The sequence below is a fragment of the Carlito syrichta genome, unplaced genomic scaffold (assembly GCF_000164805.1).
Source record: "Carlito syrichta isolate Samal-C Ts95f unplaced genomic scaffold, Tarsius_syrichta-2.0.1 Scaffold304710, whole genome shotgun sequence".
Taxonomy (NCBI): domain Eukaryota; kingdom Metazoa; phylum Chordata; class Mammalia; order Primates; family Tarsiidae; genus Carlito; species Carlito syrichta.
Genome location: NW_007248806.1, coordinates 335826 through 350020, shown reverse-complemented (window position 1 = coordinate 350020; position 14195 = coordinate 335826). Strand labels below are relative to the sequence as shown.

The 14195-nt window shown below is 34.7% G+C and overlaps 1 protein-coding gene across 1 annotated transcript in view; it reads right to left on the bottom strand.

Moving 5' to 3' along the window:
* The window catches only part of HOMER1 (homer scaffolding protein 1), a 143610-nt gene that overhangs the window by 55651 nt on the left and 73764 nt on the right, over positions 1-14195 (bottom strand). The window contains exon 5 of the mRNA XM_008060726.2: positions 13678-13817. Within this exon, the coding sequence (XP_008058917.1) occupies positions 13678-13817 (140 nt within the window). The remainder of the gene's footprint in view (positions 1-13677; positions 13818-14195) is intronic.

Below are 14195 nucleotides of genomic sequence, written 5' to 3'. Positions count from 1 at the left end.
GGGATTATAGGTTGAGCCACCGAGCCCAGACTACTTATACCTTTTAAAAGAAGCTGAAAAGTAGGAGTGTTCTTAGACTCAGATGACACCCCATAAAATGGGTCTTCATATAATTTAATAAATTAATAGCATTCATTCTCTAGATCTTTTTTTTTTTGAGCCAGGCTGTTGCCCGGGCTGAAGTGCAGTGGTATGATCATGGTTCACTGCAGTCTCAACCTCCTGGGCTCAGGTGATCTTTCTGTGTTAATCTCCCAAGAAACTGGGACTAGAGATGCACACCACCACGTTGGCTAATTTTTTTTATTTTTGTAGAGATGAGGTCTGGCTGTTTTGCCTAGGCTGGATACTCTATACCTCTAAAGAAAAAAAAATCTATTATTTAGTAGAACCAAAGAGAGCTTAGGTGGCCTCTTTAACAGTAACCGAGTTTGTGAGTAAAGAATACCCTAGTGGATGGGCTCAGTGGCTTAGCCTGTAATCCCAGCACTTTGGGAGGTCGAGGTGAGTGGATTACCTGAGCCCGCGGGTTCGAGACCCGCCTGGGCAACTTGACGAGAGCTCATCTCTACAACAAATCAAAAATTAGCCGGGCGTGGTAGCGCGCGCCTGTAGTTCCAGCTACTTGGAAGGCTGAGGCGAAGGATTGCCGGAGCCCAGCTGGTCAAGGCAGCGGTGGCCGGGAGTGGCCACTGTACTCCAGTCTGGGCAACAGAGAAAGACTCCAACTCAAAAAAAAAAAAAAAAAAAGAATACCCTAGAATGATCCAATTACAAAAACCTATTTCCTCCCCCCTAGGATGAACACTGAGGACAACAAAAAGGACAGAAAAGCTTTCTAAAGACACTTATGCCAACATGCGGTTCCATTAACCTCATATTATAGATGCTAATGCTGCTATAAAGGGAATCTTTCTCCATGACTATGTATATTAACTGTGGTAAATAACTTTAATTGGTGAAAATTGATTAAAAAAAGAAAAAAAAACCTTGGTGTCCCATGTAGACTTTAAAATTTTTTATTTATTATCAGACAGAAAACAGCAAAAGCTTCGTGACCCGCCTAGGCAACTTGGCGAGACCTGTAGTTCCAGCCACTTGGAAGGCTGAGGCAGAAGGATCGCTGGAGCCCAGCAGGTCGAGGCTGTGGTGGCCGGGAGCGTGCCACTGCCCTCCAGTCTGGGCGACCGAGTGAGACTCCAACTCAAAAACAAAAAAAAAAAAAAAAAGAAAGAAAAGAAAAGAAAATAGCAAAAGCTGGCAAGGCTGTAGAGAAAGGGGAATCCTCACACACTGCTGATGGGAATGTAAACTAGGCATGGCCACTATAGAAAACAGTATGATGGTTCCTCAAAAAACTAGAAATAGAACTCCTATATGACAGAAATCCCACTGCTGGGTATATATCCAAAAGAAAGGAAATTGGTATATCAAAGAGATACGTGCCCTCCCATGTTTACTGCAATACTGCTCCCAATTCTAAGATATGGAATCAACTTAAGTGCCCATCAATAAATGAATAAAGAAAATGTCACACACACACACACACACACACACACACACACATATATTATGGAAAATTATTCAGTCATAAAAATAATAAAATCCTGTCATTTGCAGCAACATAAATATAAGTGGAAAACATTATGTTAAAGGAAATAAACCAGGCACAGGAAAGACAAATGTCCCACGTTCTCACTCTTATGTGGGAGCTAAAAATTTTAATCTACAGAGGTAGAGTAGAATGATGGCAGGAATGTCCTAGTAGGGAGGCTACAGAATGGTGGTTCATGGGTATAAACATACAGTCAGATAGAATTAGATCTAGAGTTCTATAGCACAACAGGGTGACTATAGTTAACAATTATTTACTGTATATTTCAAAATAACTAGAAAAATAGATTTGGAATGTTCTCAGCACAAAGAAATGATAAATGTTTGAGGTGATGTGTATCCCAATTACCCAGACTTGATCATTATACATTATATGCTTGTATCAAAATATCACAAGTATCTCATAAATATGAGATACACAACTATTGTGTCCATAATATTAAAAATAAAAAATAATAAATTTTTTATTAAAAATAAAAAATAATAAATTTTTATTAAAAATAAAAACTTTTATATTAATTTAATTAGCAATTTAATTCTCTACTTTGTATGCACAGGTAGCCTTTAAAATGTTCTCTGGCATGATTATAGCATCACTATATTGCTTGAAGGTTAATATAAAAATATGCTAAACTCTTCTTTTAAACTACATGCAACCAGAAATAAAATCCCTTTATGATACACTAGGCAGAACACTGTTGATGTAAAACAAGTACTGGTTGTGTAACTGATCATTTAATTTAATCATCAGCTGACATTTCTGTAATGCAATAGAGAAAAACACAAGATGAATCTTTTCTAAAGTAATCATTACACTAGAAATCAGTTATCTGGAATTAATGACTTTTAGTATGTGTATTTTCATACATATTTAATAAGAACATGCTTTATATTTATTGGGATAATGTTATAATTTATTCAGCATATTTTTTTAATTTGCATTTTTTTAAAAAGGCTTATTTTTATTTTCTTTCAATTAAAAAACACTAGAGAAAAAAATCAACTATATCTCTTCAAAAATAACCTTAAGAAGTAAACATAAGAAAAGCATATTACTATATTTGTCAAAGCATAAATTTCTAAAACCATCAAATTATGAGGTATGAGAGAAAATCACTAATTGATTAAAAAAAACAATAATAGGAGAAATGCTAAAACAAAAACAAAAAAACGAGAAATATAGGAGAACTTCTTCACACTGATAAAGAGCATCTATAAAAAACACACAGCTAACATCATATTCAATGATAAAAGAGTGAATGCTTTTCCCATAAGATCAGGAACAAGACAAAGATGTCCACTCTTGTCACTTCTACTCAACACTGTACTAATCATTCTAGCCAGAGCAATTAGTCACACACACACAAAAAAAAAAGAAAAAGAAAAAAAAGAAACCCAGATTGCAAAAGAAGAAGTAAACTATCTCTGTTTACAGATGACATAAGTTTTGCATATATAAAATCCTAAAGAAGTCACTAAAAAACCATTAAGACTCAGACTAATGAGTCCAGCAAGTTTGTAGGATACAAGATCACTATACAAAAATCAACTGTATTTCTATATACTAATATGGAAAATTATTCAGTCATAAAAATAATAAAATCAATAAAAACAATTCAAAAATGAAATTAAGAAAACCACTTTACTTATAGTAGCATCAAAAATAATAAAATATGAATAAATTAAACAACAGTAGAAAATTTAGCTCTGAAAACCAAGCAACATGGTTGGAGGTAATTAGAGAAGCTCTACATAAAATAAATGGGGAAATATCCCATGTTCATGGATAGAAAAATATTAAGATAGCCATATGCTCCAAACTGATCTATGTGTACAGTACAATTCTTATTAGAATCCCAAATGGTTTTGAGGCAGAAATTCACAAGGAAATTCATATGGAATTTTTAGGGACTAAAATTCATACAGAAATTCTAGACACTCAGAAGTGTCAAAACAATCTTGAAAAGGAGAGTTGAATCACACTTCCCAATTTCATAACTTACTACAAAGCTACAGTAATTAAGACAGTGGCATTAAAACAGATCAATGAGATAGAGAGTTCAGAAATAAACCCTCACTTTTATGGTCAACTGATTTTTGATAAGGGTGCCAAGATAATTCAATGAATAAAAAGCAGTATTTTCAACAAATGGTGCTAGAACAACTGGAGCAAGGTGGACCTCTATTTCACATCAAATACAAAAATTATTTTGAAATGGATCAAAGACCTAAATGTAATAGCTAAAACTATAAAAGTCAGCCGGGCTCGGTGGCTCAGCCTGTAATCCCGCGCCTTTGGGAGGCTGAGGTGAGTGGATTGCCTGAGCCCGCGGGTTCGAGACCCGCCTGGGCAGGTGAGACCGCATCTCTACAATAAATCAAAAATTAGCCAGGCGTGGTAGTGCATGCCTGTAATTTCGGCTACTCAGAAGGCTGAGGCGGAAGGATCGCCGGAGCCCAGCAGGTCGAGGCTGCGGTGGCCGGGAGCGGCCACTGCACTGTCTAGTCTGGGCGACAGAGTGAGACTCCAACTCAAAAAAAAAAGGCACAGAAAACCAGAGCCAAAAAATAAGAAGAAGAATGGGATTACATCAAGCTAAAAAAAAAAAAAAAAAAACTATAAAACTCTCAGAAGTAAACACACATAAATCTTCGTGGTCTTGGATTTGGCAATGATTTCTTAGATATGACACCAAAAGCATAAGCAACACCAAGAAAAAAATAGATATATTGGACTTTATTAAAACTAAAAACTTTTGTGTTGCAAAGCACACCATCAAGAGTGAATAGGCTGGGCTTGGCGGCTCAGCCTGTAATCCCAGCACTTTGGGAGGCCGAGACAAGTGTTCTGCCTGAGCCTGCGGGTTCGAGACCAGCCCAGGCAACTGGGTGAGACATTGCCTCTACAATAAATAAAAAATTAGCCAGGCATGGTAGCGCATGCCTGTAGTTCCAGCTACTTAGAAGGCTGAGGTGGAAGGATCGCCAGAGCCCATCAGATCGATGCTGGGGTGGCCATGAGTGTGCCACTACACTCTAGACTGGGCAACAGAGTGAGACTCCAACTCAAGAAAAAAAGTGAAAAGACCACCTATGTACTTGGAGAAAATATTTACAAATCATTTACGTGGTAAGAGTTTAATAGTAGGATATATAAAGAACTCATACAACTCAATGACAGACTAACAATCTAATTAAAAATAGGCAAAAGATCTCCAAAGAAGATATACAAGTGGTAAAAAACGTTCAACATCACTAGCCATCAGATAAATGCAAATCAAAACCATAATGAGATACCAAGTCACAATTAACCAGGATGGCTATAATAAAAAAGACAGATAAGAAGTGTTGTTGATGTGGAGAAACTGAAATCCTTATACACTACTGGGGGGAATGTAAAATGGTGCCGTTCCAAAAGTTAAACATAGGTTAACCTCTAAAGGTTAAACATAGACTTACCCTATGACCAAGTGATTCCACTCCTAGGTATACACCCAAGGGAACTGAAAACATATGGTCATACAAGAACTCATACACAAATATCTATAGCAATATTATTAATAATAATAGTGGAATTTTCAAAAAGTAGAAACAACCAAAATGTCTATCAACTGATGGATAATTAGTAAAATATGGTATATCCATACTATTAATATTATTAGGCAATAAAAAGAAATGAAGTACTGATATATGCTACAACATGGATGAACCTTAAAAATACATGCTAAGGGCAGGCACAATGGCTGATACCTATAAACTTAACACTTTGGGAGGTCAAGGCGGGAGGACTGCTTGAGCCTAGGAGTTTGAGACCAGCCTAGGTAACACATGAGACCTCATCTCTACAAAAAATAAAAAATATTAGCTGAGCATAGTAGTGCACGCCTGCAGTCCCAGCTATTTGGGATCCTGAGGCGGAAGGATTGCCTGAGTCCGGGATGTCGAGGCTGAAGTGAGCTGTGATTGTTAGGCAACAGAGTGAGATCCCCAACTCAAAAACAAACAAACACACAAACACCTAATAAGTGAAAGAAGCCAGTCACAAAAGACATTTATATGTTCACAGAGACAGAAAGCAGACTAGTGGTTGCCTAGGGTAGTAGGAGGGAGAATGATTGCTAATGAGTACACAGTTGTTTTTTTTTTTGTGGGGGGAACGTAATGAAAATGTTCTAAAATTCATTGTGGTGATGGTTTCATATCTCGGAATATACTAAAAACCACTGAATTGTACACTTTAAATAGGTAAATTATTTAATATGTGAATTATATCTCAATAAAGCTGTTATTAGAAATAGTAATGGGAATATCATTAGCTACATTGACCTTGCTAGAATGACACTGAGCTTACTATTCTTCACATTGATATCTCTGTTAGCCCTGCTCAATATATGGTATATTTTTTATGCTAATGACCAAGCTACACCAACTTATTTCCCCCTTTCTGTCATCTCAGTAACAGGAAAAGCATATGCATTTATTTGTTCAACCAATTTATTTATTATCTATAACAGATCTAAAATGGCAAAAAACTACAGGACATCAAAAAATGCAAGCTGATGAGGCTTAATCCAGACTAACCATCTAGCAGGGGAGTTTTGTTTTGTTTTTGTTTTTTTTTTTAATTAGAGTCTCGCTCTGTCGCCCAGACTGGAGTGCAGTGGCTGCTCCCAACCGCAGCCTTGACCTGCTGGGCTCCCGCGATCCTTCCGCCTCAGCCATTCGAGTAGCTGGAACTACAGGTGTGCGCTACCACGCCCAGCTAATTTTTGACTTATTGTAGAGATGAGGTCTCGCCAAGTTGCCCAGGCAGGTCTCGAACCTGCGGGCTCAGGCAATCCACTCATCTCAGCCTCTCAAAACGCGGGATTACAGGCTGAGCCAGCGAGCCCAGCTAGCAGGGGAGTATAATAGTAAACATGTGTTGAACAGTGATAAACATTGGGATAAAAAGTCTGCAAAATGATATAGAAATAACCTTTCTTGGAGTTTAGTAGAGGAAGGGTTGCTTAATCAAGATAGACCCTAATTGTCAGAGCCTCTGGAGATCTCTCTGTTCTAACCTAGCCATTAGCAAACAGTGTTATGGAGTATCTCTCCTCTGGAATTGTTTTCCTTTCTGTAAAATAAAGTGGCTAGGCGATATATAATAGCTAAAGTTCCTTCTACAACCAAAGTTCTAATATCAACTTCTTAAACATTATTTATTTATTTATTTTTAATTTTACTTTTATTTTAAAGATGTGGGGTATAACAATATCAACTTTCAATTTAGGACAGGGTCATAAAAATTAACAATTCTGTCAAAATTGAGTATATGGCTAAGCTAAACCATACATGGAAGACAGGAAACTAATAGAATACAAAAGTACTATCCACATTTATTTCAACTGTTTAGTCACATCTACATTCTGCACATCCTATAAGAAAGATAGGCCCTGGAGTACGACCACTTTCAATATACTTGAGTGAATTAATTGTCAGCTTACTTCCATATTAAGTGTGAGTCTAATGTGTTGTCCCCGCAAAGCAAGAATTGTGTCCAACCTTTACAAAGCTTCCTTTGGAAACCAGATGGGTTACCTAGCCTCCATCCCTTTGGCCTAATTTTAAGAATCTTCAATATCTTTCAATGAACATTGCACACATTACTTTACCACAGACCACACCACTCCTTACTGTCACAGATACCACAAATTTCATAAATGTTTGTGGCTTGCCTGGCCTCGCCTAGGTTTACATCTTCATCTTGGTTCTTACTACTCTGGTAATAGGAAAGATAGAAAGCCAAACCCAAAGGAAAAACATTTTTCCATATGTCCTAGAGTAGAACAGTCTATATGACATGCCTCTCTTCCAAAGGGATTCCCACTGTGATAAGCTCAGATCAGAAATGAAGGGAAAAAGGAAAATTTTTAAAGCCCTTCATAAGAAAGAGATCATAATTCAACTAGGATCAATCTGTTCCATGACAAATGGCCATACCTTCAACTCCAGCTAGTCACCTTGAAAATAGAAGCTGACAACTGTTAGAAATGGACTAATGAACATTCCTTCCCATTAATATAATTAATGAGAAGGCAGAGGTGCAGAAGGGGAGAGGACTAATTCCCATCGGAGGTAGGTTAGTAATGTCTTTATCTCATGAAGAATAGTATTTTTCTCCTTGTGAATAATCCATATCAAGTGATAATGCTTGACAAAATGCTTTAGCAAGTTCTGACATTTTCCTCAAAATATTTGAGATGAGTTTAGAAAAGAATAAAAGTTATTTCTTAAAAAAAAAAAAAAATATATATATATATATATATATGAAACATAAATACATCTATTCAGAAAGCCAATAAATATTTTTGGTTATTAAATGATATTTTTTATTTCACCTTATCTTGAAGTATATAAATTGCTTCTCAGCCGGGCTCGGTGGCTCAGCCTGTAATCCCACATCTTGGGAGGCTGAGGTGAGTGGATTGCCTGAGCCCGCGGGTTCGAGACCCACCTGGGCAACTTGGTGAGACCTCATCTCTACAATAAACCAAAAAAATTAGCCGAGTGTGGTAGCGTGCACCTGTAGTTCCAGCTACTTGGAAGGCTGAGACGGAAGGATCGCCAGAGCCCAGCAGGTCAAGGCTGCAGTGGCCGGGAGTGGCCACTGCACTCCAGTCTGGGCGACAGAGTGAGATTCCAATTCAAAAAAATTAAATTAAATTAAATTTTAAAAATATATAAATTGCTTCTCAATTTCCAGAGAATGCAGAACAGTATATATTGTCAAATTACTATAGTACTTCTTATGAAAGTGCTATAGTAATTATACTTAAAATTGCAAAGAAAAAAAGTAGAGAAAATTCTGACATCTCTAAATTGTTGAGTTATGATCTCTCACAAGTGGTTTTCGCCTTCAAATTAACTTTGAAAACCTAATCTAATTTCTGAGGATTGATGGTGGAAGAATAGCGAATTTAAGTCAACTATGACTGCAGCAAGAAGGGTGATTATATAACAAACTTTCACCTGCAAGTATCTCAATGATAAAGTCACTGTCTGTGAAAGCAAGTCCCGGCTTTAAACACAGTCACATTCAAAAGTTATTTACAGAAATTATTTCTACTTTAGTTCATGATTATAATCTTCCAAGATTTGCTTATTACCCATAAAAGGCAAACAGATGCCACAATACACAGAGTACAGTACCTCAGAGTTAACAGTCATTCACAAACTAGACTTGAATTAAGATAAAACACTTAAAAGTACAGTACGTACAAACTAGACTTGATTTAAGATAAAACACTTCCTTTTGCATTTTAACTTATTTTGTTAAGTATAAATGTTTTGTGTTTATTTTGGTGTTTTTGTATTTTAGTTGAAATAGTACGTAAAATTTCCAATGAAATTTAGTTTTTGAAATTATACAAAAATCCCTAGTCACAGTTTTAAAGTAGTGACTTTCTGACACTTGGATAGCAAATGAAATATATAATTAACAAGATGGAGAAGGGGAAAGTTCTAATTCCCACTGAAGGTAGGTTAGTGTGTGTGTGTGTGTGTGTGTGTGTGTGTGTAAACTACAAACAGAGTGAACCCACACAGATGTCATAATTTTGGTAAAACTATAGTTATAGTGAAATCAATATAAGAAAGCAACATTTCTGTATACATCCTTTAATGAATATCTGTTGGAAACACATGAAGTGGCAGAAAAATCTCTTTAACAACAGAACACACATGCAGTATCCCCAAAATGGATAAATTCTAGAAGCACCATAAGAATACATTATCTAAACATCAGAAGAATCTAAATATAATCAATGCTTTAAAGAGTCGATTTTCCATTAAGGTAATCAAACTGTTATTAAAATTTATCGGTACAAAAATAGCTTCACAAACTGCTAATGTCTGATCTGAACTCTCAAAAATATGTTAACAGTTATTTATCTATATAGTACTGCAAATTTAAGGATCATAAAATTGTAATGAACAAAATAAAAACTTTTAGTTTTCAGGTTAAATTTTAGTATTACATCCAACAGCACTAGAATACTAATAATTTAACTATTTCCAAGAGAATTTTAGATGGTTTTAAATCTTAAAAAGAAAAGTCTAGGTAAATTCTAGAATTCCACATAGCTGAGGCTATGAAGCAAACAATTCCTTGGAATAAGAGAAAAAAACTTTAGTACATGTATAGCTCCTTTATTTGATATACAGTTAATGTAAGGCTGTGGTCTCAAGGGATGCTCTGATGACTTCAATGGGTCAGAGTATACACCTGCTCAACCCTGAAAGGATATTATTATTTAAGTTTTTTAGAAAGAAATAGCAATTTAGATAAAATTTAATACCATTTCCCCCCAAAAATTAGTAAACATTTCATCCTTATGATCTCCTTTTTGTAAATATCCCTAAACTTTAAAAATAAGTACACTAAAAAATCTATTAATTCACTAAACCTTAGTCAATGAGAATGTTTTTGCATAGTTTATGACAAAGATATGAAACAGTACTATAGCACTTCACTAAGGAGTACTGAACAGCTCATACATTTAAAATTTAGTTCAGCAGCATAATTAGAAATCAAAGAAAGTAGTAATTTCTTTAGGGAACGTATAATGTCACTAAATCAGGTATAATATAAAAAGAAATAGCTTAGCAAATAAGTTCATTAAAGTTCATAACTTTTAAAAAAAGTATTTGTGGATGAAAGTATGTATGGGATTTGCTTTAGAAATAATACTGCAGCGGAGAAATATGTATGAGGAAAGATGATACAATACTGGCCATTTTTTTCTGACTATTGAAGCTAGGTGACCTGTTTATAGGAGCTTATTTTAGTATTCTTTCTCTGACATGTAACTGAAAATTTTTACAGCAAAAATTTTAAATAATAAAAAAATTCTGCTTATCTCTCTAAAGTCAAGTAACTTTTAAAAAATAAATAAAACTTACAAAGAGTAAAGAACAAAATGCAACCACTTTACTAAAATTTTCAGAGTGAAATGAAAATTCAAAGACCTCCTTTCAGTATGCTAATTAACAAATTCATGAGTTTTAGGCATAAAATTTGAATTTTGATAAGAGCACAAATGGTTTGCTAAGTAGCTACTATTACAGTCAACTCTTAATTAACTTGACTGACTAGATATATCCCCCATCGTTTTTTCTTAAACACAGTCCAGTGATTTTGCTCTTTATTTAAAATGCAACAAAATGGGCTCAACTAAAACAAAGAAATGTTGGTAAATTTTTTTTTTTGCTATTCTTTTCTGTTAAAACAAATATTAAGGAAAGAAGACAAAATAAGTAGTCTAACCTTAAAAACATAAGATTTTAATTGTGTTACTTTACCGTGGGAAAAGAGAATATTATGCCCAATTTAAATACTTGTGTGTTTCAGACAAAGAAAATTTATTTTAATATTCTTTCTGTCTCTAACTCGTGAAACACTGATCCTGTTTCTACATAGATTTCTTTTTTTTTTTTGAGTTAGAGTCTCACTCCGTAGCCCAGGCTGGAGTGCAGTGGCACGCATGCTCAAGGCCTCCCCAGCGTTGACCTGCTGAGCTCCAGTGATCCTTCCGCCTCAGCCTTCCGAGTAGCTGGAACTACAGGTGTGTGCTACCACACCCAGTTATTCTACATAGATTTCTTAGGATAGGAATAGTTATTCACTTCCTGACACAACAATGTGCTTGTGGGGTATCTGGCTAAAATGTGCTGACAGTACATATACGATCAAAAAGCTAAGCTGTAGTCTCACAGCAGTTACTAATGAACTGTGTGACCCAGGCAACCCTCCTGACCTCTGGGGTTTAGTCTTCTCATGTGTCAAACACACACACTTTCAAACTTTGACATTTGACACTATAATCCAGCATGCACACATATATGTGTATTACTGAAACAGTTTCTAGATCGAATGTGAGTTTCACTCTGATATTTTCTATTTGGTTGTGTTGTTTTTTATTTTTCAGAACGCCACAAATAACCTATTAAGTTGATTTCAAACTACCACAATTTGGAAAATCTTTGATTACACCATCTCTGAGATCTCTTCTAGCTCTGCTATTTTAGGATTCAAATATTAGCTATAAAATACTTAGTTTTCTACCTCAAGGGGAAATTTTGATCTCAGTCAGGTAACTAGTTGTATATTGATTAATGTAAAATCAAAACAAGTTTAGAGAATGTCTTCTAAAATCCATAAAGTATTTTTGAAGTAATAAGAAAAACCATAAAACTATATAATGCCTTTAACATAATTAAAAACACAAATTGACTCACTAAGTTTCATATTCAGAACTCTGCCAAATATCTCTATGGCTAATCTATAAATTCGAGTAGTCAAAAAAGCTGTAGTTTCAAGTCAAAGTAATTCCTATTAAACTCAAAAAAACAGAAGTATCAGTAGAGGAAGACCACATCCCAGGTAGTAACTTCAAATACTAAGGATTAGCAAAAGAGTAAACATTTAGAAAATTTTAGGAGTATAAAGTCAACTAGAAATGGCTTTTACAAGTGTTAAATACAAAAGCTCTTATTTCTAAATGCTACAGTACTCAATGCAGATAGCTCAGTTTGTTAGCCAAAGAAATCAAGTATATAATCATGTTCGGTCCAATTTTAAGTCTGCTTACTACATGGATATGTTAAATATAATTTAACAGGCAATTCTTCTTTTCCTCAATGTAAATAAAACACTTTTAAAAACTAAATAATAATAATAAAATTCTTTAAACTGATAAGAATAGATACTACACTTGATCTCAGCAGAAAGGTCAAAAAGTGATAATAACAAAATTCTTTAACTGTAATTGCATATTTTAAAAGACTGTACATTAAACAGCTCAATGTAAACATATAGTCTTATGAGTCAGAGAAACTAAAAATTGTCACGTGTTCAGTCAGCTTTATAGCTATAAAAAGAAAATATACTTATACTGCAATAATTAAAGCATGGAATTCATAACTCCAAAATACATTTACTGTCTTATGTAAAATCACTAGCATTTTAAGCAACAAATTAGAACAGCATCACAGTTAAATAGTTTCCCCCTGTTCATTCCTAAGAAAATGTTAACTATTTTTTCTTCTTCCTCAGCTTCTACTATGTTAGTCTCTACTGTGTTTAATCCCATGACTCTAATAGTAACAAATTTCAATCAAAGTAAACATTCCCATGACAGTTTGAAATATCTCACTTCATAATTTTGCTTAATATGCCAGGAAATTTGATTTCTTAAAATATTGGTCCCCAAAAGAAATATATAATAAAGGAAAACTGTTTTCTCAATTTTAACCAAAGCTGCCTGGTCAAAAGTTTCCAAAGAAGAATAAAAATTGACTTTTAAGACAGAAAACTGACAGGTATTTGTTTTACATTTACAATACTGCAATTTCATAGACCTTCTTACAGCCTAAAAATACTATAGTATGGTCAATAATTAATGTAACTGGTTTGGAACACATTTAGGATAAATTGTATCTTTTCAGAGTATCAAATTCTTTTAAAATTCAGAAGCAAGTGAAGATTTAGCTCCTGATAGTTGGTCTGCAAAGATAAATCTACCATTAACATTAACAAACTCATGTTTGAAGTTATCCCACTGTTTCCTTCCATGAAATCATGTGGTGAGATCACCCCTAAATAAGCTTTATTTCAGAGTGGGAAGCCTATTTTTTAAAAATCGCAACTTACAACCTTACGAACACACACAAAAAAGAAACCATGTTAACAAAAGGGTCCTTTTAGGGGTCAAGTTAAAAAACAGGTAGAAGCAACTTACAGTATTTCACTGAAAAATAACGTGTACTGTAATTAGGTTAGTAGTCCTGTTTCTACATAAAGGAAATGTTCACTCTAGTTCATTTAGGCAACTACAAACTAAATTAATAATTTTTTTCTGTATTTCCTTTCTGAGGTTAACAGAAGCAGGAAAAAAGAAGCCAAAGTTGTCTGACCTGGAATTTTCATTCAAAGGTAGTAACTGCAAAAGTTCCTGAAACCAAATAAATTTCCATATTTACACATTTTACGTAATTATGATTGCTGAATTGAATCTGTACCTATGTGAAAATGACAATGCATTCTGAGCTGGTTCAGGTCTTGGCTCTGAGTTCTGAGTCACATCAGGTGTTCTTTCATCATCTGTCCCGTTGATACTCTCTGGTGTTAAAGGAGACTGAAGATCCCCGCCTGCTGACTCCTTTAAAAACAAAAGGGGAGAGGGGGTAATAAAAAAAAAGTTACATTTTTGTTAAAGTATACAATGTTATCTTAACGCTAAAATTGACACTGATATATGCTTACTAGTGAACCAAATTTTGATTGAAATTTAAGTCAAAGACTTTTTTAAAGAAAAACAATTTTTTTAAAGAACAGCAACTTATAAGAAAGCTCACTGAAACATTCAACTTAGAAATGTAACTATAATACAGTTTAGAAATGTAGTTTCAGGCCTGGCATGATGGCTCACACCTGTAATCACAACATTTTGAGAGGTTGAGGCAGGAGGATAGCTTGAGCCCAGGAGTTCAAGACCAGCCCAACCAACATAGCCAGACCTCGTCTCTACAAAAAAAAG